Raw genomic sequence first — 26,970 nt, forward strand, 5'->3', positions numbered from 1 at the left:
TATGCACTGTACGTTCAAATCTGATAAACTGTAAATTAGTTCAAAGCACACAAAACTGATTTTACTGAGGTGTTTTTTTGACAACCTTCATGTTATTCAAATGTTGATATACTGACCTTTGTTTGAATTACAAGCTGTTGGAAAGTTAGCGTTTATATCTCAGTTATGACACAAAGTCACCTTCAACTTTCTTGAAAAGAAAAGAAAATCTCATATATTTGAAGGAACCATTTTCAATGAATATTGACAGAGTGCATGGTAATTTACCTATCATAAGTGTGTTTAAAAGTGCTACCTCATAGTTTTTGTTTTCTTGTCCATTTTACTGTGCCCATTTTTGCATGAGATACATGGTTAGGCTATAGGGAGGGGGATGTTTCTGTGGATGCATGTGTGTGTGTACATGTGTGTGTTTGTGTACATAGGAGAGAGAGAGAGAGGATTCATGTGTGTGAATAATATGATATACTGTATCTATTTGATCCATGGATACATTAAATTGAAACACAGCTGGAGACAACCTGCCCCACCCCTTGACTCGACACCTACCCCACCCCCTTCTGTCCTTCTTGTCTTTTTGTCAAATGCTCATGCTGTAGTCTCCAGTAGCCCAAACAGTTGTCTTGGGTCTACGTGCCAAAGGCAGATGTCTGCCAATTGAATCAGGCTTTGTTTACATTGAGGAGCAGTATCTGGAGTCAGTTGCCTGTTCTTTATGGCCCGATCCCCGTCTGCAAAGAGCACAGCAATGTCAAACTTAAAGAAACCATCAACAAAGAGCACAAACTTTGAGTTGAGACTTTCATTTCTTTGACAGTTTTTTGAAACGATGTAGCAAACGGAAAAGAATCTCAAATATTCTAGCTCAGTCTTCAAACGAAGCAACATCCATATTTCAGTGTCTCTGTATTTCAGGAAGACTTCATTCACACTCTACGTTTCAGAGCATCATGAGTAAATTCTAAAATCAGATAGTTCTCCAGAATAAAAATATTGTGTGAGTAATTAGATGTCTTAATGTGTCAGGAAAAAAACGTTGTCTTACTTTTTATGTCACATGGACGATTGGTTAGTATCAGTGACAATGAGTTTGCTATAAAATATCCTCCTTGATACATTGCGAGTTATGGTTTTCTGGAGTTTTTTCTTGTTTTGTTATAGACTAAACTGCTTCAATGGGCTATTCTTATTTTCTGATTGTCTTGATTTGAGGTTATAATTGCATTCACCAAGAAACTACTGGAAAAAAACAAAAAACAGAGAAGTTGCTTGAAATACCAGTGTGGTGATGTTATCTGCAAAACTGCCATTCGTGTTATGATAGTTCACACTGAAAATTTTTATAGATTGCTGAAAGAAATTGTCAGGCTTTTTCATATTTGAAAATATTAAGTTTGAATTGTTTAGTTTGGGCTGGTACTTACCTTGATGCTGTCAAAAAAAAAAGACACAAGAAAAAAAAAACAAAAAAACTTCACTTTGACTCCTCTTCCCATAAGAGTCATATGAATCATTTTAAAGCTAGAGAATAAACCAGTGCCAGACGGAACTGGATGGGTTCATGAAGTTTTTTCATGTACATATGTTTTTACACCTGCTGTCGGCATATCCGCATTTAATTGATGTCAGACCGTCCGTAGTACTAGTGCCTTGATCTTTAATGACATTAACTGACTTTCAAGGCACGTAGACATCACTGATTGCAGAGTCAGGGATATATATCTGATGTATATATGATTTCTTTTTTTTTTCTTTTTTTTTTCTTTTTTTTTTCTTTTTTTTTTTATACTGGCGTAAGGCTCAGATACTTGAAAGTTGTTTTCTACAATGTATGCGATTATCGCCAATCAAATCAAACCTTGGCGTGAAGTTTCCACAATAAGAAGAAAATGTGATGGGCATATTTTTAAATAGTTCCTTTTGATCAAAATTGAATGCATTGGGTATAATACAAATTAAGTGATGTGTGAAAGTAACATGGTACATTTGTTTGCTTTACAATGAGATAGCTTCTAAATTAGGAATTAGCATGAATTAGCATTCATTGAGCTGTTTTCTCATTTAAAGTTATCCTCTATTTCAATTAGATATGAATCAGTTTTAGTGATATATTGATGTTGACAAAGATGCCAACCCTTCTGTTTTCCCCATGACATTAGGAATATGGGAGGGCAAACTTAATTAATGTCTCTTACATGGGGGAGTTTGCAGAGAAACTAGTCCCAGCCCACTAGAATGGTGATTGTTTGTGGGCAGCATCAACCCAGAAACCCAGTATTAAAGATTCTCAATCTGGTTCCAGAAAGCTAATTGGCATTAATCCAAACTGGGGTGCAACCACCAATGAGTGCTCGAATTACTCTCCCTAATTACTGACCCATTTTTGAACACCTCACAGACTGTCTCCCGTTCACATGATAATGCCCTTGCTCTTTCTCCCCCGACCATGGCTGGCTCGTTAATGGAAGTTGGAACACCAGTGTTTTTCACATCATGGCCAATTTGCAGAGCCCCATTGTCAGTGCCAGAGCTAACACCAAGGCCTCATGAGCGGTAATTAACTTCATTAATCATTGTTCGGCTGGGCAGGGCCACGGTAAACAGGAGAAACGTGTTGCATTTGGCGGACAACATGTTGTGAAGTGACTTGTCGCCCTCACTCTGTGCGCTCGGGCAGAGATGCGGAAGAACAGCAGGTGGAGAGATTGGGGAGAGAGAGGATGGCTGGAGAGAGGTTGATCCGGGAGGGAGGGGGGAGGAATTTCGCCCAGGCGGGCAGACACCGATGGGCGTGAATGTGGGTGCGTGCTGCAGTGAATGTATTCAGCTAGGAGCCTGAAGCAGAGGCATGCAAGCAATGTAGTCAGAGCCATCTGGCAAACTCCATTTAAGGGCATGCAGCCCCTGCATCAAAGCCAGTGGGAAGGTCTCCTCTGTGTCCTGAGCAAGAGAGAGAGGAAAAAAAACCCTGTATAATAAGTCCAATCCTCCCAGGAAATGTAACTGCGATTGAATAAAGAGAAGATGTGATTGAGTCAGATAGCGGAGTTTCTCCACATCTGTTTGTTTGTTTGTTTCTGCTGCGCAAAGACGAGCGGGTGTATGATTAGAAACAAGAAATTACCCCCGGTCTGATTCAGTTAGGTTCTCGCCTTCTCCGATGTGGCCGTAAGGTTTAAAGGAAGGATGCCAGAAATTAAGCTGGGGTCATGTTCATGATGACAGGTCACTTTGGGTCATTCAATAGTGAGTATGGTCCATCCACCATGTCCAAAGAACTGCGTTACACCTTTAAGGTCATGCATTCTTCGTACTTCCCTGCCTACTTATCTGTTTTGTTATCCATTGCAGCATTTTCTACCACATTATAGTGATAACAAAAAAAAAATATGAACTTTGACCTTGTGAAATCTATGTTTTTCTCTAATTTCCTTCACTCTTCATTCCTTGCTTTCCTCACTCATGTGATGTGAGCTCCTTTTGTGTCTTGAAAATTCAACATTAACCCATTGAGGACGAGTCCTGAGTATACTCAGGCAAGGGTCTATGGAAAATGCATGTTGTAGCAAAATCAGCCTGTCCTCAACGGGTTAAAAAAAAAAGGTGCTTCTCCATCCCCCGATCCCTGCATCCTCCTCCCCGCCATCTCTGTCGCCACCACCCCGCCTGCTTCCCTGGGGTGGACACCGTTCCTCTTACCGGGGTAACTGCTGTGGTGATGTTGTCGCCGTGGTGACATGTGACCCAATCTCTGACACTCTCTTGCATTGAGGATATCTTTCTTCAGGACTCATTCACATTGTGCCTGTACCAGTGTCAGGTGTTGTATGTGAGAATCCATATGACTTTTTTTTTTCCTCCTGCCAGGTCCATCTGCCAGGCCTTGAGACATGACCCTCAACATGGTGAATAGGAGTTGTTTACACGGGGTATACTCACACTGGTACCCCGGCACATACTTGTCTCGTACTATCGTGGGATTCACACTGACTCAAATTAGCGGGATTCAAATCTCAAGATATGCATTGTAATATGATACAAATCTTACGATTTTTACCTGTGTGGACATAAAAAACCCACTAAATAGTGCAATCAGCATTTTGATCCAAATCCCAAGAAATCTTGAGAAGTTTAAGTATTATCACAGTAATTTACACTATGTACAGCAAGTGTGAATGCTCGAGCAAAAAAATCTCAAGATTCTTTGTCCATTCATTCAAACATACATCATGACAATGCACAAACACAAGGGCAAGGTTCACCATTCCAGAAGTTTTCAGGCATGTGCAGTTCGGTTGATGATTTTTTTTTTTTTTTTAAATCACAATCAACAATTTAAGGGATATTTTTGTCAATCTAAATAGCAGCAAAATATCTTGGTATTTTGATCGCGATCATCTTACCACTCTTTTGTCTGTGTGAAGGCAACCGTCAAGGCATTATTTTCCCATGCAAGATGTTTCACATTTTGCAGATTCAGTCATTCAAATCATATTTTCACTTAACTTTTTTTAAGTGTAAAATTACTGACATGCAGATCTACATGTATGTGTTTCTTTTGTCTGTCTAATATTATTTCCAAATGATAGTGTAGGAGAAGTAAAGATAAAAATGTAGGACAAATCTAGTAAGGACATGCTTAAATGTTGCATATGAATCTAAAGTTCTTTGACTACTGTTTGGGAAATGGAAAAGAGAAAAATGGAGGACTTGCACCATGCATCCATCAGACATTTTTGTTCCATACACTCAAGAGCAAAATTTTAACATGATAGGCCAAGAGTCATTATTTTTGATAACGTCATAAGCATGGATCGTATCTAAGAGCAGTCTGCAATAATCAGAAACATTTACAGAATTCCCATTGCAATTCTGCCTTCAATATCCCTCTGGGCCTCCACTGATTAAACATCAGGAACTGTAAACACAGATGCCCTTAAAATTGAATTACTTTCATGCGATACAGCTCTTGCCAGCTGGCATAGCATATTTCGGCCAGACAAGCCAAGCGCTTGTCAGATTGGCCAATGTCTCTCCATCAAAGGATGTTTCTACCAGTGGAGCCGAAATGAGTGATCTCACCGGCTGATGACAAAATTGTATAATCCATGCTGTAGGTTTTCAAGTAGTCTGATCTGTTGACTTTGAAGCTATCATTTTTTTTTTCCAGTGGAAATCATGAGGTTTTGTCCAGCATAGTGTCTGCAGTCATCTGACTTTATGCTTCAATATTTGATGAGAACATTACAAATTATAACATGGCTTCATGAATCTGCCTACTTCTAAAAAAAAAGGAAGAACACAACCTTGAAATAAACAAGTTCAATTGATTATTGAGAATGATGTTAAAAGTATGACTTTCAAATGTTATTTCTTTTTCAACCACAGTCCCACGTATAGACAATTGTGTTACGATGGGATTGTATAAATTTCATCCAGTGACAGTTAGTTTTAAGACATCTGGCAAAGGTAGCATAGAAAGGGATGAGGTACAGACAGTATACTAATGAACAATAAATTGTCATCTGATTGGAAGGGGGGCATCAAGTCTTGTTTGTAGTCATGAGCATATTCATGAGAGATGGAATGATGTGGGAAGGTACATTGTATAGACAGAGATTAAGAGTTGGAGGAGATGTTGGAGGGGTGAGGGATGTGTGGTACATAGCAAGGCAGATGGGAGACTAACAAGAGTGATGGAGAGGAGAAGATGATGAAGAAGAAGAAGAAGTAAAGAAGAAGAAGAAGAAGAAGAAGTAAAGAAGAAGAAGAAGAATTAGAAAAATAAAGAGAGACAGAGATAGACAAAGAGAAAAATAGATGATTAGTCTACAATGTAGACATGAGAGGGAGGGAAATGTTGTGTGACTCCTTTCAGTCAAAGCTCACATGATGGTGTGATCGGGGTTGATGCCTGATATTCCGAGCGAGAGCCCTTTAGAGGTGGGAAGGCGGAGGCGGAGGAAGGGGGGCTGAGTGTAGAGGCGTCACTCTCGTCTGGGACTTTATCATTCCATCAACCCATTTGGTGACCTATCTCAAATATTTGGGTCTGCACATTAAAGGGATTGACATTGACCTTTTAAAGTACAATTCAACCATAGATGGAGGTTAAACTACTCAGAGCATTGACAATAGTATTCATCACCCCGGTACGTGGCATCGCCCAATGCCACCCCCATAGTGGAGGCCAAATCATCTCTCTCTGTTTCATGTATCGATGTTTGTGATGACTGCAACCATCATTTTGTACCACTCAGGTTACCATGTATCTTGAAACATGAGGAAGTAAGTGGTATGTTCCCCAAGGGGTTCTAATAAATCTCTTTCTCTTGTCTGACACTAGAAAGCAAGACAAGAAAGGAGGGATGAAGTTTGAGTGGCAGTGATAATTCTTATAAGTATTTAAAAAAAGGACATCATCATGGTCTATTTTGTACCTACTACAATAAAGACAATTCAGTGATATTTGCCAGAGCAATGGCATTGATTGTTACCAAAACTTTGTGAACTTTGTGGCTAATTTCATTCACTGGCTATGGTATGATACATGTACAAAAGTAGTCGTGCACCACTCTGACTTATGGAACACATCTTGCCTTCCATGATAATTGTGTAGGAAGATAATTTCTGATCATGCCCCTTCATAGTTCTACTAAACCTATGGCACCATTTCCACCCTGTGTTCTCAAGAGGGGGGGGGGGAGTGTTATATAATAGGCAATGCCTGTCATATCTGTTTGTTTGTGTCCATGGCAACAGGAGTAATATCCACCCTCGCTCTAGTTTTCATTGCCTTTCTACAACAAAGCTGCTCTATCCACACTGTCATGTACTGTCCCTAGTTTTCTCTCAAAGGAACTCATATACTGCAAATACATCTTGCCTTGTATTGAGACATAATACCCTCAACATCACTTTAATATGTAACCAAAAGAATATCTAAATACTTGCCATATATTTCATGATAATTTTTTTCCACTATTTTTTTTTTGGACTACTTGGATATGCTCACAAAAACCTTCTAAATCAAGATTATGCCTGTGATATCATCTGTTGATCACCGCTAAAGTACTTTGATTTATTATAAAAGACGTAGACTAGACTGAGCATTGCATGTGCATGTTTCCATGTCTCTAATTTGAGTAACAAAAGACATTACAGGGAAACATGCAAGGTCTAGGGGAGGTTTCATTCCATTGTCGTTTGTTAATCATAGTAATACTTTAGCAATGACTGACAGATGACGTCACTGACAAAATCTTGGTTTGGAAAGTATTTTTGCGAGCAAATCCAGAAGAAAAATAATAAAGATATTATTATGAAATATATGGAACATATCATCTAGATATTCACTTGGCCACATAAGTGATGATCACGGTATAGTGAATCAATACTAGTCAACATGCATTTTGCACTGCGTAGGTCCTTTAATTGCATTTTGCGCTGCGTAGGTCCTTTAATTTTTGACCCACATCCATGTCCAAAACACCAATGGATTATGGTGATGACATTTTTGTCTGCGCACATCTGGGTTGGCCGATAGCAGAGTGTGAAGACGGCAAAGGGATTGGTACAGGGGTATCCTTTCATGCCGTGACATCTAAATGCTTTCCATTATTTTGTGAAGTGTGTCGATGCATCTGGACTTTTCACTTGGTCAATGTCATTTATTTCTCTTCTTCTTCTTCTCAGGAGTCTGTTTGATTCCTTACACCCTTTCCTAACCCCCCCTTCTCATTGGCCCTTTCTATTATGAGATCTATTTCACCCTGACATAAATGAAATTTTAGAAACCAACATGTGGATAAATGATACTCGTATGCCAAGCACTAATGCAGGGTAACCTTGCCTTCCAGAGCAGGCCGCCTTGATGCCTTGACTGAAATCACGCTTGATTCAGTGGAGTTAACTTGTTGATCAGATTAGTTTAGGAATGTAACCCTGTCCAGTTGGAGGGAAGTTAGCTGTATTCATCGAGAGGCCCAACTGATATCAGAGGTAGATATGAAAATGGTGAAGACTTATCTTGTGTTGTTTTTCCACCCTCAATATTTATTAAGTAGTTCAACGTATATTTGTATGACTGAAATCGATTATTTATGTGTTTTATATGAGGTAAATTCAACTTTTTACAAATTGTTTAGCAGTCTGTAGTGCAGATTAATGGGTGTTTGGCTGTTTTGAAGATATTGACAAAATCATGAAATTAGAATTTTTTAGTTTTGAAGTACTGGTTTAAACAACGTCAACAGCTGTCCGCAATACCTCTTAAAACGGACATTAAGTTATCTATATTCATTAGCTGTACAACCTGTAGGGCATCATAGTTGCATATCATATGAGTATTACTGCTTGTTTCTGCATCATTATTTGGATTGTCAATTGTTTATGGAATTGTAGAAATTAACATATTCCATGAAGTGTAGATTGTAACATGACAAACCCAGCCCTGTCTTCCCCACAATCATGTGCCATACTGCGTCTTACATTAAACTTACTATGGAAGTTTCCAGCATTGTCAGATTAGATGGCAGTTGAAGAGTGACTTACCAATGGGTACTATTCTTGTGTTTACAGCTGTGCGAAATATTTCACGGGCGTTTACGACAGCATGTAAGAATAGACAATGTCACTGACTGTTATTCCATCAATCTCAGGGGCTGTGTGTGCTGTGAAAGGAAACATTTAGCTAGGATGCATGAAGGCATGGCGCTGTCTGAATGTGAGTCTCGTCTGGCAGCAAAACATTCATGACAGGGCAACAAATCTTGATCTCTACTCCAGAGATGCCACCCCACATCATGCAAGGAGCCCCGCCCATCTCTCTAAGCAACCATTTGTGACCCTGCTTGTAACTTGCCTTTTCAAAGCCCCCCCCCCCCCCCTTACCCCTCCCCTCCTCTCTACTCTGCTCTGCTTCGTGGATGTTTGTGTGTAGAGTGTCACGCAGACTTGACTTTGGGTAGTGAGCTGAGACTTTCTCAACTTCAAAAGCAGGCAGGCGTGTGCGGTCAACACCAGCGACCATGCGCACACCTCCTGTTTGTCATTCAACTGCAGTGCCGTGTGCTAGGATTGAAAGGGGGTTTGCTGTCAAGGAGCATTAGTGGAATTCCTAATCCAACTTGTGCAGTTCTTGAATTACCATTCAGGGCAATTACGCCCCCTAGTGGCCAACATGGTGCACTGTGGGTACAGGACTTATTTGGCACTCTCTGGTATGTGCTGTCATAGACTTGGCATTTGAGGGTCATTATAATCGAAAGAAACTCATGGAGAGATAGACAGAGAGAAAGTAAAAAAAAAAGAGATGGGGGAAGAGAAGGAATGGAAGGTAGAGAGAATTTAAGGCGGAAAATAGAAATAGAAACAAGTGACGAGAAAGGCAAGGACTGTACTGCCGTATGTGTGTTTGCCTGTATAGGCTTGATTTACAAACAGGGCATTGTTTGGGATAGCCTGCCCTCAGATCCCAAACATCGGATGCTTGTTTATGGTTGAGGACTATCCCAGACACACATCAAACTCGGGCACATAAATTGGTCCACACCGCCCCCTATCGTGTTACGTCACTGGACTTTCTGAGCAAGCCGTGATTCAGCGAGCCTCGTTTCACCACTTTTTCTCTCTGCTCGCGATCGCCGCCTTGACTGTCTCCCCACATCCACAGCTGGACTCCGTTTACCAGAGGATTTTACCCTTCTCTGTCTGATGTACTTTTGTTGTGGAATTAATAGATAATATATCCCGAATTCACAGTTTGACCATTCCAGGTAAGCAGTCATTTCTGAATTATATAACAAGACGATTGGATCTTAACCACCTCCCGCTACGCTGCTTTTGTTTCCCCACAGTTATGCCATCTGCGTGTCCTTGCAGCGTGGTGGGGCTGCGCGGCCCCGCTCGGGGAATCCCATATAAATGTTCGTCTTTTGTTTTGGGTTACTCACATGGACGCTGAGGGGTTATAGAAGGACACTCCTTTTGCTGGACTTATTTTTGTATACAAGATACCATCATCCACTCTCTACGTTCCAGAATTGTCCTTGTATCTCCCCCACCCCCCCCCCCATCTCGAAATCTTTTTAGATATTTAGAATATTCCCTTGAGATTGCCATCCTTGATACTACATTTTCATTTTCTTCTTTCCATTATACTTTTCTTTGAATGTGGGAGAGAATTTACAAGGTGTTGATCCCACATTAAGTAGTATTTAATTTCCCATTAACAGTGAGGGAAAAGACCTCATACTTGCTTTGGTTACAGATCTTTTTGGACAACATTTCAGACTTTTAATTGTGTGCTACATCTGATCTTTACAAGCCCACCAACATAAATCCATCCATCTTCTAATCGCACACTGCAAAGTTGTCTCAAAAATAGGAGACCATATAGAATATTATAATCCTTGTCCTCTTTCAGTGTCTGGCATTAATGTGTGTGATTATTATAAATGTACAAATTTTCATATACTGGTATCTAATCATCAGTGTTCTTTGAGGACATAATAAACTGAATTTAAGCTTGATTTTCTTTATTTTTTTTGAACAGAATGTATAGTGTAATGCTTAAATTGGACTGGACACACATTTGAGTGATACAAAGAAAACAAACCTCAACACAAAATTCCATGTGAAGAGTGAGCAATTTTGTCTGTTTTGTTAGTAAATGCTTATTTGTACTAATTTAGTGTAGCTACTGAAAGGCCAATTCACAACCCTGTAGCCAGCCATTATTTTTTGATTGATCTTCAGTAGATGCCAAACTATTACAGGATTCTGGAAGTTCGCCAAAGATGTCTATGCCTTAAATCAATTTGATAGCTCATCCCCTCCCCCCACCCCCCCCCCCCAGCAGGATAAACTTATGTCATGATATATGTCACCATCAAATGTGTTTCTCATCATTCTTTTCTGACCTTTTTTTTTCCCCTAGAAGTGTATGAAGAGTCAGTTGATATCATGGCAGTGTGCAGTCTTGTTCAGTGTTGGTATCCTTGAAGTACAACACTCAAAGTTTCATGCTTTTGGATATTATCATTGGAAGATTACACATATGACTGAAGGCTACTTTATTAAATAAATGTAGAAGTTTAAGCCGATTTCAACACTTAATAAATAAGCTTGGAATATAGAGCCATCAGTCAACTCTGCTTCACTTCAACATCTTGTTGATGAAAAGACTCGGGAGATTTCTTTTCAATGCTCCATAGATTCCTCAACAAAGGAAATGTACTGCTGCCATCTTCTGCAATGTACAATCACTTCATCTTAGTCTTTTGCAATGCTTATTGTTTGTTAAGCATTCATATTTAGGAATCAGAGATTGTGCCCTTTGTATCAACCCAATCCTTCCAAAATTATCTGTGAGCCTTGAATGTCCCCAAACAAAATCTTTTTGCCCATCGACAAAGAACGGACAGGTTAATGACCTGCCTGTGCAGAAGAAGATACTCTTTCTATGATTAACTGCATGTGCCATCAATCAGTGCAAAATGTCGATCAAACGTGAGATATGAATAGTGTGCATGGGGCTCGCAACATCTTTTGTTATACTGCATAATATGTTGTCATAATTTTTCAACTCAGTATATAATACTCACAAACATGAATTTAGACCCAAATGCAGACACTCCGTAGTGTTCATTTTTGGGACCTGGTACACCAGGTTCCCTTCTATGTATTGATGCTACAGGAACCTGGCATACAAGGTTCCTGGAAGGAGCGGGGTAACAATAATCAATGTCCCAGTATATTATGACTGTTTGTTGAGATTGGACTGTCAGTCTGTGTAGGCATACCCCAGGGTCATCAGACACATGCATGTTATGATTATCTTGTTGTGGTTGGGGACATTACTCTCGTTAAAGTGAGCATCCCTATTTGTGACAGTGTGTTTGTTGAAAAAGGAAATTTAAGCCGTGCTGTCTGTCATAAGATCTGCCTTTGTCTGCATTCCGTGGATGGACCGAGTGCCGTATTTCCTTGCGGTGAGCAGTGGCTGGGGCTATGTTACTACCGAGTTGGCACGCAGCGTCCCTGACACTGCCCCAGGACTGTACTGTGGTGTCTGTCCCACAGGTGATGACAAGGGGCACCATCTTGTGGCTGAATGCTTGTATATGTGTGTGTGTCCTACTAATGACCCTATGCATATTGTTATCTCTTTACTCCCTTGAGAAAATATCACCAAGGAATGCATAGCCTTCAAATGACTTACAACCATGATGATTATCATGCATTCAGTCTCGTGATCCTGCCCATATATCTGCATTTGGGACAGATGCACTCAGGTAGCAGTGTTTGTTCGTACAAAAAGTTGTTTCTAAAGGTTGCTATACCAAAGCAGTGTTTCTTTCATTTCGGTACTATTATACCCATATTTTACCAAAATATTGATAAAAGTAAGTAGATGAGTAATAATCAAGCAGCCAATCAAGCGGCAATCAACTAAATCATTGATAAATAGAACAATTATTTCATTAAAACAATGAGAAATAATCACATAGAATTAGTCATCAATTTGCAAGTGCTGTGATATTCAAGATGAGAGCAAAAAAAAAAAAATAGTGTAAGAATGTTAGAGTTTTGACTGGTTGCATTTCAATTTTTTTGTGTTTAAAAGACCTATCTTTACAATACTATATCTTTCCTCCGGTTTGCAAGCAGAAGAAAGTACATAAATGACAAACAGGCATTGTAGATGCAAATTAGATCTTTCTGCTGTTTGGGGTTATGATAGAATAAGAAATCAGAAAACCTTTGGTATTAGTAACATATAATCTTTTTTTGTGAGTCTATATATACGATCCCCAAGCAAAGAAGGCAAACATTGCTTGTGACTGCCCTTGCTTTGTGGAAGTATTTGTATCATGGTGCTTTTAACATTTTACAATGAAAAGTGCTGACTTCTGTTAAATTCTATTTACTTTGTAAGTGTTTAACAGAATATTGGGCATGAGAGGAAAATTGATATTTCTCTGCATTTCTGCATCTATCATTAATGCAAAAATTGGTGTACCAGAGGAAACTTTAACTCCAGTCAAACCATATGTGTAAGGTGTCTCTCCCCTTAACCCCAAACCTTACAGTTTATACTGTGCTGATGAGGAATGATACCAGTAGAGAGCATGAAATGAGCTTGGAGCTGCTCACTTGGTGTATCAATGACAGGCAAATCAGAGCCTGGGGCTCCCCCTCTCCCTCATCTCAGAGCCAGGTCATCTCTGGCTTTTGACTGCTGTGTCAGTTGCTTCGACTCTCGGGGGGCCGCCAGCAAAACGATTGCCCCAGACAAATGTCAGGGACCCTTCAGGTGAAAAACAACAGATGATGGGTCATGAGGCTGTGCAGGAGTTGGGGGTTTATTTGAACTTCTCCATGGTGGTATCTCCACCCCCACCTCCTCCCTCTCATCCTCCTCGTCCTTGAACTGTTAACTCACTGATTAGATGACAGAACAGTTGTAATTTAATACATTTTGATTCTCAGTAAAATTATAGTTTTGTAGGGATGATTTTTCCGTCAGTACTAGTAAGTGGCAATTGATTTGTATTCAAGTCAAGAGAAATGTGGACAAGCTATTTGGTTCAATTTTCATCAGTTCCTGATGATTTGTAACATGCTTTCTTAGGAGACATCTCTCATTATTTATGCTCTTGTCTTCTGATGCTGCTCATTTCATGCCTCATCTTAGCATAAATATCTTTAATGCTACTTCACTGTTTGCAATTGCCAGGGTTTCATGAAAAAAAAAATGTTGTAAATGTTTATATGTGAATCTTGTGGAAATTTGTCTATTGACTCACATTGTACTTTGTGTCCTTCAGACAAAAAAGAAAGAAAGAAAGAAAGATCTGATAAAAGTTCTGATCCTTTTTTGCCTTTCTAAGAAGCACCTTGTGCACCCTTGGCTTTATATTTGGTTAAGCAGTGAATAATGAATGAGGTGACTATGGAATCCTGTGTAGCCTATTGTCATGTTAGCAGGTGTAGATGTGAAGACACAGATCTCCAAACTGCATCTTGTAAGAGAGTAGTATAGCATACAAAGAGAGAGATCGAGAATCAAATTACAGTCTGCAGTCCTTGCATAGCATCCAATCATGTGATCCCATGTAAGTTAGCAGTGCTGACTGATATCTTCACTTGACATGAGACCCCCAGAGATAGGGGTACAGTCAGAGTGAGAGAGAGAGAGAGAGAGGGGGGGGGGGGGGGGAAAGGGGGTATATATTTACAACTGTATATGTAAGAGATGAAAGAAAAAGAAAGATTGGGGAAAGGTGTTCAAAAAAAAGTACACACATTCTCAAAGAATGAGGGCCAGCAATATTAAGAATTGAAAACTGTTTTAAGATCAATGTTTTGACAGTCAAATAACTGACAGACTTATAGACTTGCAATACTTGCAGTCATATCAAATACTTTATATTTCTGTACAGTGATGTATGAAAATTTGCGTAAGTTCTTGGTCGTGATCATTATGTTTAAGACAAAAGTTGATGTGATTTGCCTTGAAATGTTTTATGGCATCCCAGGCTATTCTTGTGTTAGAAGAAGGAAGTTCCTCATTTATCATTCGTTCTCATTAAAATACCACTGGGCGATAACATTGTCAGCATCAATGATGTTTCCTGGCCTTAAGCGCCCCAACCCTGCTGGGCAAAAATTGATCTGGGCTCTTCTTGTGTTGGCCAGAAGCCAAATCGGTGAAAGGGGGGGGGGGGGGGAGATGATCTCTCCACTGGTGTACAGACTGGTCCACTCCCTGCAGTGTTATCCCATATGTCAAGGTGCCCAGAAATGCTGGTGTTGAAGATATAAGAGGACATCTCTTTACCAACTTGAGAACCGAAGTCACTGATCATCAACTCAAACAGTCAAGTTTCTAAATAACATGATGATAGTTCCCAAATACATAAACAATTGGGCTGAAGCATAAAGGATGTGAGTCAATAGCATCTGTAAAGGCTTTCTAGTATTCCTAAAAGACCTCCCAAAGAAATAGATCATAACTGGGGATAGTTCATAGTGTACCATTTGTGATTGGGTATTCTTTCTGGAATGAGTTTGGAAAGAATAGAGCTGATTTCAGTGCAGTTAAAGTGTGTGAAAAAGCAGGGTTGCACACTAACCCATTTTTTCTACTGGTGCGACCTGTCCCTGTTAGACCAGTAGGTACCCAGTTTTTCCTTTTTTGTACTGGCCCATTCCTGGCAAGTTACAGGCCTGCCCGACATTGATTTTTACTGGGCTGGGATGTCAGACCAGTGCCAGTGTGCAGTGTTGGGAAAAAACATCAAGAGTGTGGATGCTAGTTTACCTATTCAGTTTGATGACTGCGAAAGCCGCCGATAAATGCTTTGAGAGTTCTTGCAGCCATCACGTTTGGGCAGTACATTCTTTATTGACGCAATGGTATTCATGAGGTTAATACTTGGCAGTGGAAGTTCATAGTAGTGTTCATATCGGGGTACCTCCCGATGCGTCAGAGTGAAAATTAGTGAGGGTGTCAAATCTCCGCCCGGGTGGTATTCATCCTTTACCTGGGGTGTCATGAAACATGGGTTTAAGCAATCATTGTCTATTTTTAGGCTCCTCATTCCCCCTGGTTCACATAAAGTTTGGACAGCTATATGCAGTGCATTGTTGCACTATATTTAGTCTTAACATTGTGTGGAACATGACTGCGTATCCACGACCCTTAACCCACAAATTATACAAGTTATGCCAGCATACGTCATTGGATGAATTCCTCTGAATATTTCCAGAGAGGACCTGCTAAAGGTATTAAACCTATATTTGCAGGAGATCAAGCCAGGTTGAGAAAGGGATTGCCAGTCCTGTAGTGGAGTGAAGAATTAAAAGTACTTTAGTAGACCAAACTCTTGTGATACCACACCTTCTTTTGACAGTCCCAAAGTTTCTTTGAAAACATGTGCACTATCTTGCTTACAAGTTGCCAGTGATAGTGAGACTTAAAATAAACTTACAAAAACAGTCCTAAACTTGCCAGACATACAGTCTGTTATGTAATGTACTCTTTGCTGGTTTGCTAAGACAGTTTTAACCCGTTCCATACGGGAACCTGGTGGCCTGTGTATTAAACCTATGGGGATTTCAGAATTTAATATGGAACGGGTTAAGACCAGTAGATAAGATATGGAAGATTCCTCAGTGGTTGACTGATACATACAGACTTACTGTAAAATCACAAGCTAGTGATCTTCTTTTTTTTTCAGTGTGTAGTTTTTGACCACATTGCAAAATTCCCAAAGTTGATTTTAAGAGCATTCCAGAGACATCTGATTTCAGTACCATCTAGATGCGGGTGACAAGATGTATAGGTTTGCATACCAGAAATCTATTTTAATTGCCTTATTGGTGTTCAAACATGTTTACTTCATTTCAGATATTAGCAAAGTATGAGTGAATGCTCCATATTTGAATGGATTTATCTGATTAAAGATGTCACTTAACCTGTTGAGGACGGACTGATTTTGCTACAACACGCATTTCCCATAGACTCCTGCCCGAGAGCATTCATATACTCGGGACTCGTCCTCAACGGGTCAAGCTGTGTGAAGAGGGGAATGGGGGCAAAGAATTGTGTTTTATATAACTCTTTCTTTTTCGGGTCTCAAAATGATCTACCACCCATACTTGGAACAAAAATGTCACATTGAAATCAGCTCTGGAGGGAAAAAAAAATACAGAAAAATAGTCTTTGAGTTATTTCTAATGAGATGGGTTTTCTTATCATACACCGTACAATCAAGGTAAGGCACATTACATTACTGAGACAAGGCATGTAAAAGATAAAGGTACATGCAGCACCTACAAGACTGTGTGGCATTCCTCTCTATGTAACGACATGATGTGCCTCCTACCTTAGTATGCATGTAGAGAATAACAATTAATCAACCTTGTAGGTCAACCGTTAATTACCGGCAAACATTCCAACGCGTAGGGTGGCATGGAGGGGGAGGGGTACACGCATTCTTTTCCGTACCGGTCCAATTGGGTCTGTTGTCACGGCGAGTGTCACTGGTCTTACATCATGACGGGTCGAATTTAGATAGGTTAATGACAGCTGTTGGTTAATCCGTGCCAAGAGTTGATGCCACCTACGGGAGTCACTGTCACGGCCAATAAGTGTCACGTGGACCGTAGTCGGTTTTGTGCGTCAGCTCGGTACATACTGCGCTAATATCTTGTTGGCCCTGCTGGAAATGCAATCTTGCCTTGTGTTCACTTGGTAGGGCAGCACTCAACTCAAAGAGGCCTTCACATCAAACTGTCAAACTCTTTACCGACAGTTTTACTGTCAATGATCTCTGGTGTAAAATAATGCTTTTAAATGCATTTCCCCCTATAATTGTCATATTAATCATAACACTGCTAATGTCAGTAGGAAACTATGCAGTTCATTGTTGCCTTGGATTTTTAATGTGCATGGTAATGGAAGGGCTCGTATGACAATAATAATGAAAATAAAAGTTCTTGATAATATGATGATCGGTGTTCTTGATAAGCTATCAACCAGTAACACTAGCATTAATTGTTTTAAAAGCTTCAAACTAGATTGTCTTGTACAAAGTGACATCACAGAGTTTCAACAAGTTGATGATTCAGGTTCTGCAAGATAAAGATAATGCTTTTATTGTTGGTACTAAGATATGGAAATTAATGAAATGAAAATAATATTGTTGGTACTTCACTTCAGTGACAAATTTCTGTGCATTGATCTGTAAATAAGGACTTTATGTTTGATTGTTTATTTTTTTCCAATTTTTTCTTCATAAATTGTAGTTCCTGTATTGAGATTAACATGGGTGTGATCCATTGTAAAACTTGGATACTATACTATAGTATAAGTAATAATGTAATTTGTGTAGTGCAGTCTTTTTTTTTCAACGGAGGTAATGAAATATTTCATACACCTGTTTACAGTACTGTGTAGGACTAAATGCTGATTGAAAATGCTTTGAATGCTCAACAACATGAAGTAAATGATATTGTTTTTGACCAAGTTAGCTTTCAGTTTGATAGCACGATGTTTCATGTACATACATTTTGACATCAAATTACAGGCATCTTATACAATTGGAATAGTGGTGATGCTCTGAAAAAGTAAACTGTGTCAGAATGGAAAGAGTTTGGAATGAGCATAGGGGTAGGATGGTAGATTTTGAAATGATTGTCCAGGGGACATGACCTCTTATTTCCCTGTGACAGACCTGTGGAAATGTCTCTGCTCTTTTCTGGTAGCGCTGTCATTTCCTAATGCATTAAGATGTAAACAGCTCCATCTTTGGGCTTCATATAACGTTGACATGTTTATACAGTATTTACACAGTCCGGTTTGAATATTACCAGCACTCCCATATCCCCTGAATTCTTGGATGTTAGATGAAACAAGAGTGCTCAGGACTCAGTGTGTCGTGAAAACCAACAGGGGTAAAGACTTCTGTTGTTTGAGAGCTAGTTGGTGAATTTTTCAGTGATAGAGTAGGTGACAGTCATGTCATGATTCTTTATATCCTTTGTTTTGAGGCTCATCTTTGGTTGTGTGAAAATCACTCGAGATTTATGGGAGGAATGTTAATGTCTGAGGAGTTTGTCTTGGTGTGTGGGTGTGTCTGTCTGTGTCTGTGTTTTGTGTGTATTAAGACTCCTTTGACTTAATAGCTGTGTGTGTTTGCGTTGTGTTAGTGATTGTTTCTGTTCACCATCAATATACCGGTGGTAGTCTCAATGCAGTTGTTACAGGTGCAATAGTGCTTTACGGGTCAAATTTTGTAATTTTTGTGATCATTTTAGATCTGCAAATTAAATCTGCATTTTGTTTACCAGTACCATTATTTTGTGTTTACCACATACTCTGATATCATGTGGAAGTAGTGGTGATGTTTATTACACTGTGCCAGATATGAACCATGTCTGCTCTTCAGTTTTGGTATGTTATGGATCAGATGTAAGCCCTGGTCTAACTCTCACATTAAGGATTCAGGACCAATATCATTGAATTTTGTCTCCCATACAGGCCCAGCCAGGACCACCAGAAGACTTGATCCAGCCAGAAACAGTACAGGCCGTGGAGTCCGCCATGCCCCAGGATTGCAGACCACTGGACCTGGTTATCCCAGTCATCGGAGCTGGGTCAGGATGCATCACAGGTAAGGTGGCCTCAAAGTGACTAAATTCCTTGGAATAACGAGAGCAGCCATCATTTTACCAGTTTAATGATATGTGCAAAGTTGTAGATGTTCTTTTTTTTTTCCTTGGAAGTAGCTGTTCAAATTGTCTGTCACGATCAAATGCACTTCAGTAACTAGAATCCAGTTAGCATACGTTAATTGCTGCTATGTCAGACAGGGATTGGCAAGCTCTCTGGTGTTGGTTGTCTGGATTGAACCCATATATAGCTATGATACAATGTGATTACTGCTCATAGTAACTAAAGTTGTTCCTGACGTCTAGAAAAGTTGCCCAAGGCGTAGTACTTAACAAAGTATCGACTAACGCATGCAATGTGGATACCAGGTATTGAAATGTGTTCAACAGTTACAGATGAATTCAACAGCTCATTGCTATAGGTTCTGGGGAATATTCAGACAGAAATTTGAACATGGTTGTAAACTAGCCTACCGATGATTAATCTTTCACTCTGTCCATCCACTTCAATCTCTTCAATCTCTTCTTTTGTCATCCTACCATCTCAGATCTGTCTCTTCCTCTGTATTACAGATATCTCCCCATCTCTTTCTGATATCCTAACAATGATACATTCATATTTTCCACATTTTATAATGTTCATCTAGCATTGTCTATTTTTCACAAATGGCTATTTTTTGTGCCCCTCATGTAGGAGAAACAAAAACACCCAGTGACAAAGAGCTCATGAAATTAGGAGCAGTGGTAAAATACAAAATGTTTTTTTTTTTTTTTTGGTGAATACTGTTTTCATGGTGTTCACCAAAAGCAAAAAAAAAAAAAAAAAAAATACGTGGGGATGTGATTATACTGGTTAAACTCAGGGGAAAAAAATGTATATATATGTTTATATACCTCAGTGGCAAATTGATGTGATGCTTTTAGGTTGTGATATTTGTTAAATAATTCATGTCTTTTCATATCAGTTCAATTCATATCTATTATATCTTTGCTTTGCACCTTTTAGGAGAGGTCATTACACCATCACGCCGCAAAGAAGTACCGGTCATCATTGAGAACAAGGATGGCACCATCACGGTCAAGTACTCCCCCAAGGAAACTGGACGCCACGAGTTGTCCATCAAGTACAACGGCAAAGATGTTCCAGGTATGGAAACAATCGTCCTGTCCAATCTGAATGTTTGTGATGCTTTGAGCGCTATCTACAGAGTGGATATGCATTAGATAACTGCTACCTAGATTGATGCAAATAATACCAGTGCAACCATATTGAATTTCTATCCAATTGACCGCAGGGTTCTACATTGATGTAAATGCCCTATCAGAATTTTACATATAAAAGAATAGCTACTTTGTGCATCATTATTGTACTTTCAATTTGTTTTTTTATCTACCATTTTTTTAATCTGTCTTGAGATATTTTGACAAAGTATTTAACTGTAATCTCTCAGGATGACACCATTTGCAGAAGTAGCTTTAAAGAGTATCAGCTGTCTTGAGCAGTATCCTGATAACCTCTTAAACAAGATCCATCCCTGTTTTTATGTCTAGAGTAGTCCATGGTTTCCAGACATTATCTTTAGCTATCTCTTCCTTCCCATGACATATTGCTGCATCTGCTCCGAGGCCATTTTTGCGAGTGACATAGACAAGAGATATGCACATAGGATGTAAGGGGATTATGGGAAGCATGTGACAAGGGGTGCTTAAGAGGGCCATCATGCGTGAGCCCGTTGATGGCAGCGAGCTGTCGTAGATGAGCGATAGACCAGAGGGGCTCAGACCGTGGCATTCCTGCGGGTTTTCAGCTCCATGTTCCATCTGTGACACCTCAGATACCCACTCTGCCAAACGTCCATTAGGCTAGCGTCTGGTCTGGATTAGCTCTCCTCTCCCATGCAGCGGGTCAGTTGTGGTGTCATCAGTTAGTCAGCGTGCCTGTTGCATTACAGATTTTGCAGTAGATCCTGCGCTGCACTTTGGAGCTTCATACTATCCTTCCTTGGTGACAGAATGTGACTGATTTGGAGTTTAACTCCAAGAATGGGGAGGATGGTATGAGGAGTTATGTTCACTCAATAAACGCATTAAATTTCATTGCTTTCAAATTCCTAGTAATACATATTTTGCTTGCAAGACATACATAAGTCAAATAAAACAACTGCAGTGGGTTCATATCTCTTCCGAGTGGAAAGTGATGCCTTAATCTGCCAAAGACGCATACTTAGAAATGTCATATTCTTATGATAGACAAGGACACTTGTAAAGGGTGGAGATGAGCCAAAACAACTTCAAAATAATCTATCTTCATTACGCAATGGTTGCTGATGGTGCAAAGTCAACTAACTTTCTCTGTAGCCTGTCTTCCATTTTGACAACTGATATTTTAGCTCCATGAATATTATTGTTTTTTTTTTCCCCTGATAGTATGATAAATTGGATAACATTCCAGCCAACCCTGCTTGTATGAGAGATTTCGTAGTTCATCAATGTCTTTGATTTTATTGTCCGGACTTACAGGAAGTCCTTTCCACTTCCACGTGGACGAGCTCAAGAGCGGCAACGTGACGGCCTACGGTACCGGCCTCACCCACGGTATCAGTCAGGAGCCCTGCCATTTTATCATCAATACCAAAGATGCAGGCGCAGGTGAGTTCGTTAGATTCGGGACCCGAAGGCTGGTGGGAGCAAGTCAATCAGTGCTTCTTAATTCATTCTACAAATCATATTAGGATATTAAACTGATGTGATGTTATGCTAATGTTAGATATTGTATTTCATTGCAATGTTGTCTGCCAGGTGGGGACAATCATTGTGATGCTAGGCTACATACCAGTGAAATGATGCCACAAACACTGAGATCTAATGTTTGGATAGCATTCCAGTGATATTTTAGTGCATCAGAATTCATTGTATGCCCTAAACTAAGCTGGAAAGACGTGTAGTTAGATCAAAACAATGTTGTGATTCAACTACCATTCATTACTTGAACATGCCCATAAACACTTTATCACATATGGAGTTTGAATTTCTTCTCCTCTTACTTACATTGCCTATGACTATATCTGTCTCTTTTCTCCTCAATGCATACCTGTCTCTACACTCTATATTTCTTTGTTTCCTTTGATATTTTATACATTCTGTCATTCTGACTATCTGTTTTTGCCCATCTTTCTTTCCTTCCATCTTTGTGGTCACTGTCCACTCTGTCCATCAGGTGGATTGGCCCTGGCCATTGAGGGTCCATCCAAGGCGGAGATCAAGTGTGTCGACAACAAGGACGGCACCTGCAGCGTCACCTACTTCCCCACCAAGCCAGGCCAGTACGACATCGTGGTCAAGTTTGCCGACAAGCACATCCCTGGCAGTCCCTTCTCTGCCCAGATTGTTGGTAAGGGCCGACTCCCTTTATACCTGCTCCATTGGATTGCTGTGAATTTCACTTTATGCCGAGTGAATTATAATGCATGAGGTATTTGCTGAAATATCTTGTAAAATTTAATACGTGAAGTATTCCTCTCTTGAGACAAACACTTTTGCATGCACTTTACTTTTGCAAATCTTAGCTTCTCACAAAATTCATGAAAGTTTTGTGCACACAAAACTTTCTGGTTTTACAGTACCTTGCAGATTTCTTATGGTTTGATGTCGTTTCTCATCTCTTCTCACCATTTTTTTTCCCCCCAGACAAGGCAGGCAGCCGCATGTCCATCGGTACACCCAGTGATGTTCCTCTCAAGATCACTGAGACTGATCTGAGTCAGCTGTCCGCCACCATCCTTACGCCTTCCAAACACGAGGAGCCATGCAGCCTCAAACGTCTTCCCAATGGAAACATCGGTAAGTTTGCACAAGTCACAATCACCATCACTTTTTTTTTCCCTATAATTATGTTGTACATACCATTAGATGTGTTCTTTTGCCACAAATGAGGATGTATTCGTGGCAAAGCCTTGTTTTATTCATTATACTCAAGCAATGAAGATCTAGTATTGAGTAACAATCCTTTTCAATAAAAAAAAAAGAAGAATTGTAAAGTACACTCTGTCATTTCAGCACCAAGTGAACACTGCATAGGGATATATAGGTCAGGGCTTGTAATCGATTTCTGGGAATGTTTTAATGTCCTCTATAGTTCACTGAGATGATGTACTGAAATTATGTGCATAAATTTGTTCCTTCACTTGTGTAGATGTACTCATTATGATGTTTATATCACAATTGTCAATATATTGATATTGTTAATATAAGTTTATTCCTCTTTTTTTTTCGCGCAACAGGTATTACCTTCACCCCCAAGGAGATTGGTGAGCACCAAGTCAGCGTCAAGAAGCGTGGCCAGCACATCCCCAACAGCCCGTTCAAGATCATCGTCGGTGCCCAGGAGGTTGGTGATGCCTCCAAGGTCAAGGTCACTGGCCGTGGCATCAAGCAGGCAGAGGCAGGCCAGATGGCCCAGTTCCTTGTCGACACCAGGAATGCTGGTAAGTTACTTTCGGGTTTGGAGGAAGGAGGAGTTTCAGTCATCGAGAAATTCTTACCCAGATTTATTGCTTTTAATCATCAGCATCAGAAGTTGTGCTGACATCTAGAAGCTCACCAATTTTAGCAAAATATCAAGTTTATAATTAAGCATGTGAAGGTTAGCATTTTAAAGAAACATAAGAGAGCATATTATTCTTGTAAGCACCACGTTTACATGATGGGCAAGACCAATGTGGTAGACAGTGAACATTCAATTATATGTGCATTGCTGTGTGCAATATTACACATGTACATTCTTGTCCCCCAGAGCAAAGATGAGTGCTGGAACTAGGAAACTATCTCCTTGTCGATCTATGATGGTTTTCTTAATGACTACATAAAAGAGGAAGATAGCGGGAAGCATATATATTTTGTTGAGTATATGCAAAGCCTATCACTGACTTTTACCCTGAATGGTTTTGTTGAGCAGACTCCAATATCCCCGAACATTTTGTGATTTTGGCAGGTTACGGTGGTCTCGGTGTCTCTATCGAGGGCCCGAGCAAAGCGGACATCAACTGTGAAGACAATGGAGATGGCACGTGTCTAGTTACCTTCACCCCAACCGAGCCGGGCACCTACAACGTCAATGTCCACTATGCTGACCAACTCGTTCCAGGTATAGTTAGACTGATGACCTTCATTAGCACATCCTTAATCACCTCTTTCATTCTCAACCACTGTAAACAAAGCAAACAAAAACAATTCAGATCTCCCTCCCTACATTCTATTTAATTAACCATTTTCTGACATACACCCAACTGTGAAAATCTTTAGTGTAGGAAATTCTACCCTTCCAAGACCACAGTTGCAAAATGGCATTCATATCATAGTTTTGTCTGTGAGTGGGATTGGAATATTTTTTTTTTTTTTTGTTCTGTCTTCTCTCACTTGAAGAAAACAGTAGGCCATGATATTTGGTGTTAATGTTATGTAACTGCTTGACTAAAATTCATGCCAGGTTACTTTTAGCCCCAACAAATGGGTGAGGAGTTGGGAAAAAATGTGGAGACTTAAAGAAAGAAATCAAAGATGTGGTATTGGCAATGTCCCGATGTCCTGATTGCCTTGTAATTGTTTTCTTGTTTGATGTTGACTTGCAGGCAGCCCATTCCAGGTTGCAGTGGAGGGAGAAAGCACAGATTTGCCCCTCATCAAAGAGACCCTGGTCAGACCCACCAAGGCCATCCCTGTCTCCAACGTTGGCAGCGAGTGCGAACTCAGCGTTAAGATCCCAGGTAAGGAGGAGTCCCACCCCCCCCCCCCCCCCCCCTAGTGCTCCCGTGTTACTGCCAGATCTCAGTGCAAGTGGCCTGGTTCTATGGTGAAATGCTCTGTGTGCATTCAGAAGTTTAACTGCGTAGATGATGAGTTCCAAGAATACTAGGGCAGGTGTCTATGGGAAATTTAATGCGTGTTATAGCAAAATTAGTCTGTCCTCAGTGGGTTAAGGTTCAAGTGTTCATACACTGCAGCACAAATGTATTTTGGAGCAGTTAGCATGTGTTTCTCATGATAACACTCCTAGCTATGGTAATAAGCATTCCTTGAGGCTTTTATTTTTAGGAGGATGTGTAGTGTTAGCTGTTTAATATTGTGCAATAAATTACATGATTTTTATCTTAAAGATTAATGGATCCAGAAAGTCACACACTGAAGCAGGAAAGTTTAGTTGCTGATGTAAAATGAATTATAGTCAAATTTGAATAATTTTAGTACAAAATATTGACTTAAACATACATATTTTAAAATTATGTTTGCAAAACAAAAAGCAGCAGATTCACGAATTTGCTATGTGTACAAGTTGTGGCATTTCTCTTCAGCCATGACTGACTTGTGTGGATGGGATCCTTGCCAATAGTCACAATGCTGTATTCTAAATGACATTTTTATTATCTGATGCCTCTTTTGTTATCCCTGTTTTCACTTTCACTCTATCAAGTGAAATGATAGTAATTGAAAAAATCGTCAAACAACATTAAAGATCAGAGTTACTTGAAAAGCTTGATAAGAGCAAGCAAATGATGACTGTAAAACTTGCTTTAAGTGTGTCAAGCCAACAATCTGCAGAGTACTATGGGTAGGAGGCAGCAATGCTAGGACGTGCTTATTTCCAAAATACTGCAATGCATTTATATGACATGTCTAATATGAGCTTGCCAATATCAGTCTCTGTTTGATTAATGCACTGAGCACTATTCTGAATGTACAGAGAAAACGAAACTTCTTTTATTCATCAGTGCACTTAGGGGAATTATCGCGAGTGCATGAGTGTAGTCATTACGTGTGTAAAGGATATGAAAATTGCATTGAAGCCTAAATGGCAAATGGTTTTTAATTGGATTTGGTAATCACATTCAAATTTTCTTTGAAAGTTTTCCGTGGGTATTTCAAAGCACTTCTTTTATTAAGAAACTCAACAAGATCAGTCATTAATCATCATCCTACTTTCCAATCCTGTGAGGGAGGGAGAGAGGGAGGTAGAACATGATGGAGTGTAATAGGTGATAATTTGTCTCCCAACGCATTCACTTGTCACCTGATACTGGTGTGCTGGTGGTGTGAAGCTCAGACTGTTCACATGCACTGCAGGAGAACGTAGCATTCTGTGAAATCAATACAGCTGTTCATGATAGCATGCGGCATTCCTACAACTTCTGCCTGAAGTTTCGGAGACTAAGTATTCACCTCGCTCACACAGTGACTCTGTAGCATAACAGATCACACCATTTGCGTTGGTCACTCAGGCACTGACCCACTGGACATGACTGCCCAGGTGACCAACCCGGCTGGCAAGACGGAGGATGCCGAGATCGTGGACAAGCCTGACTGCAGATACTGCGTCAAGTTTGTACCCTCAATGGAAGGCGTACACACAGTGAGCGTCAAGAACAAGGGCATGCACGTTTCAGGTAAGACCAAGTGTTTGAATGTGTGCCCGGAGGCGTGGGTTCCATTTCAATGGAAGTTGCTATGATGGCAACTTTCGCCGCAGTGGCAGTTCTCAAGGTGCCTTGTAGAATCCAGTTTTCTGATTGGCTGTCGCTTACAAGAAGTCGTTGTTCTTGGAGAATTGCTGTTCAAACACCTTTTATGAAATAATACGTTGGACTGTTGTCAGCCGAGAGCCAGACAAAACATTGAGACTACAGACTTCATACAGCCACAGTACACACAAGTAAACGCACGTTGCATTCACACTAATGACAGTTTCAGTTTTGCTCTGCTAGGCACTGGTGTCAGATGCCTCTGGCACTACACAAG

The 26,970-nt window shown here is 40.1% G+C and overlaps 1 protein-coding gene across 4 annotated transcripts in view; it reads left to right on the forward strand.

Annotated features, from left to right (window-relative positions):
* Positions 1 to 26,970, forward strand: part of LOC140246310 (filamin-A-like) — a 141,928-nt gene that overhangs the window by 104,461 nt on the left and 10,497 nt on the right. For all 4 annotated transcript variants that reach the window (XM_072325778.1, XM_072325780.1, XM_072325781.1 and 1 more), the window contains 9 exons: positions 19,052 to 19,184; positions 20,189 to 20,329; positions 21,703 to 21,831; positions 22,400 to 22,573; positions 22,870 to 23,022; positions 23,463 to 23,666; positions 24,173 to 24,325; positions 24,810 to 24,944; positions 26,454 to 26,618. In XM_072325778.1, coding sequence (XP_072181879.1) covers positions 19,052 to 19,184; positions 20,189 to 20,329; positions 21,703 to 21,831; positions 22,400 to 22,573; positions 22,870 to 23,022; positions 23,463 to 23,666; positions 24,173 to 24,325; positions 24,810 to 24,944; positions 26,454 to 26,618 — 1,387 coding nt within the window. The remainder of the gene's footprint in view (positions 1 to 19,051; positions 19,185 to 20,188; positions 20,330 to 21,702; positions 21,832 to 22,399; positions 22,574 to 22,869; positions 23,023 to 23,462; positions 23,667 to 24,172; positions 24,326 to 24,809; positions 24,945 to 26,453; positions 26,619 to 26,970) is intronic.

This window comes from Diadema setosum, chromosome 2 (assembly GCF_964275005.1).
Source record: "Diadema setosum chromosome 2, eeDiaSeto1, whole genome shotgun sequence".
Classification (NCBI taxonomy): domain Eukaryota; kingdom Metazoa; phylum Echinodermata; class Echinoidea; order Diadematoida; family Diadematidae; genus Diadema; species Diadema setosum.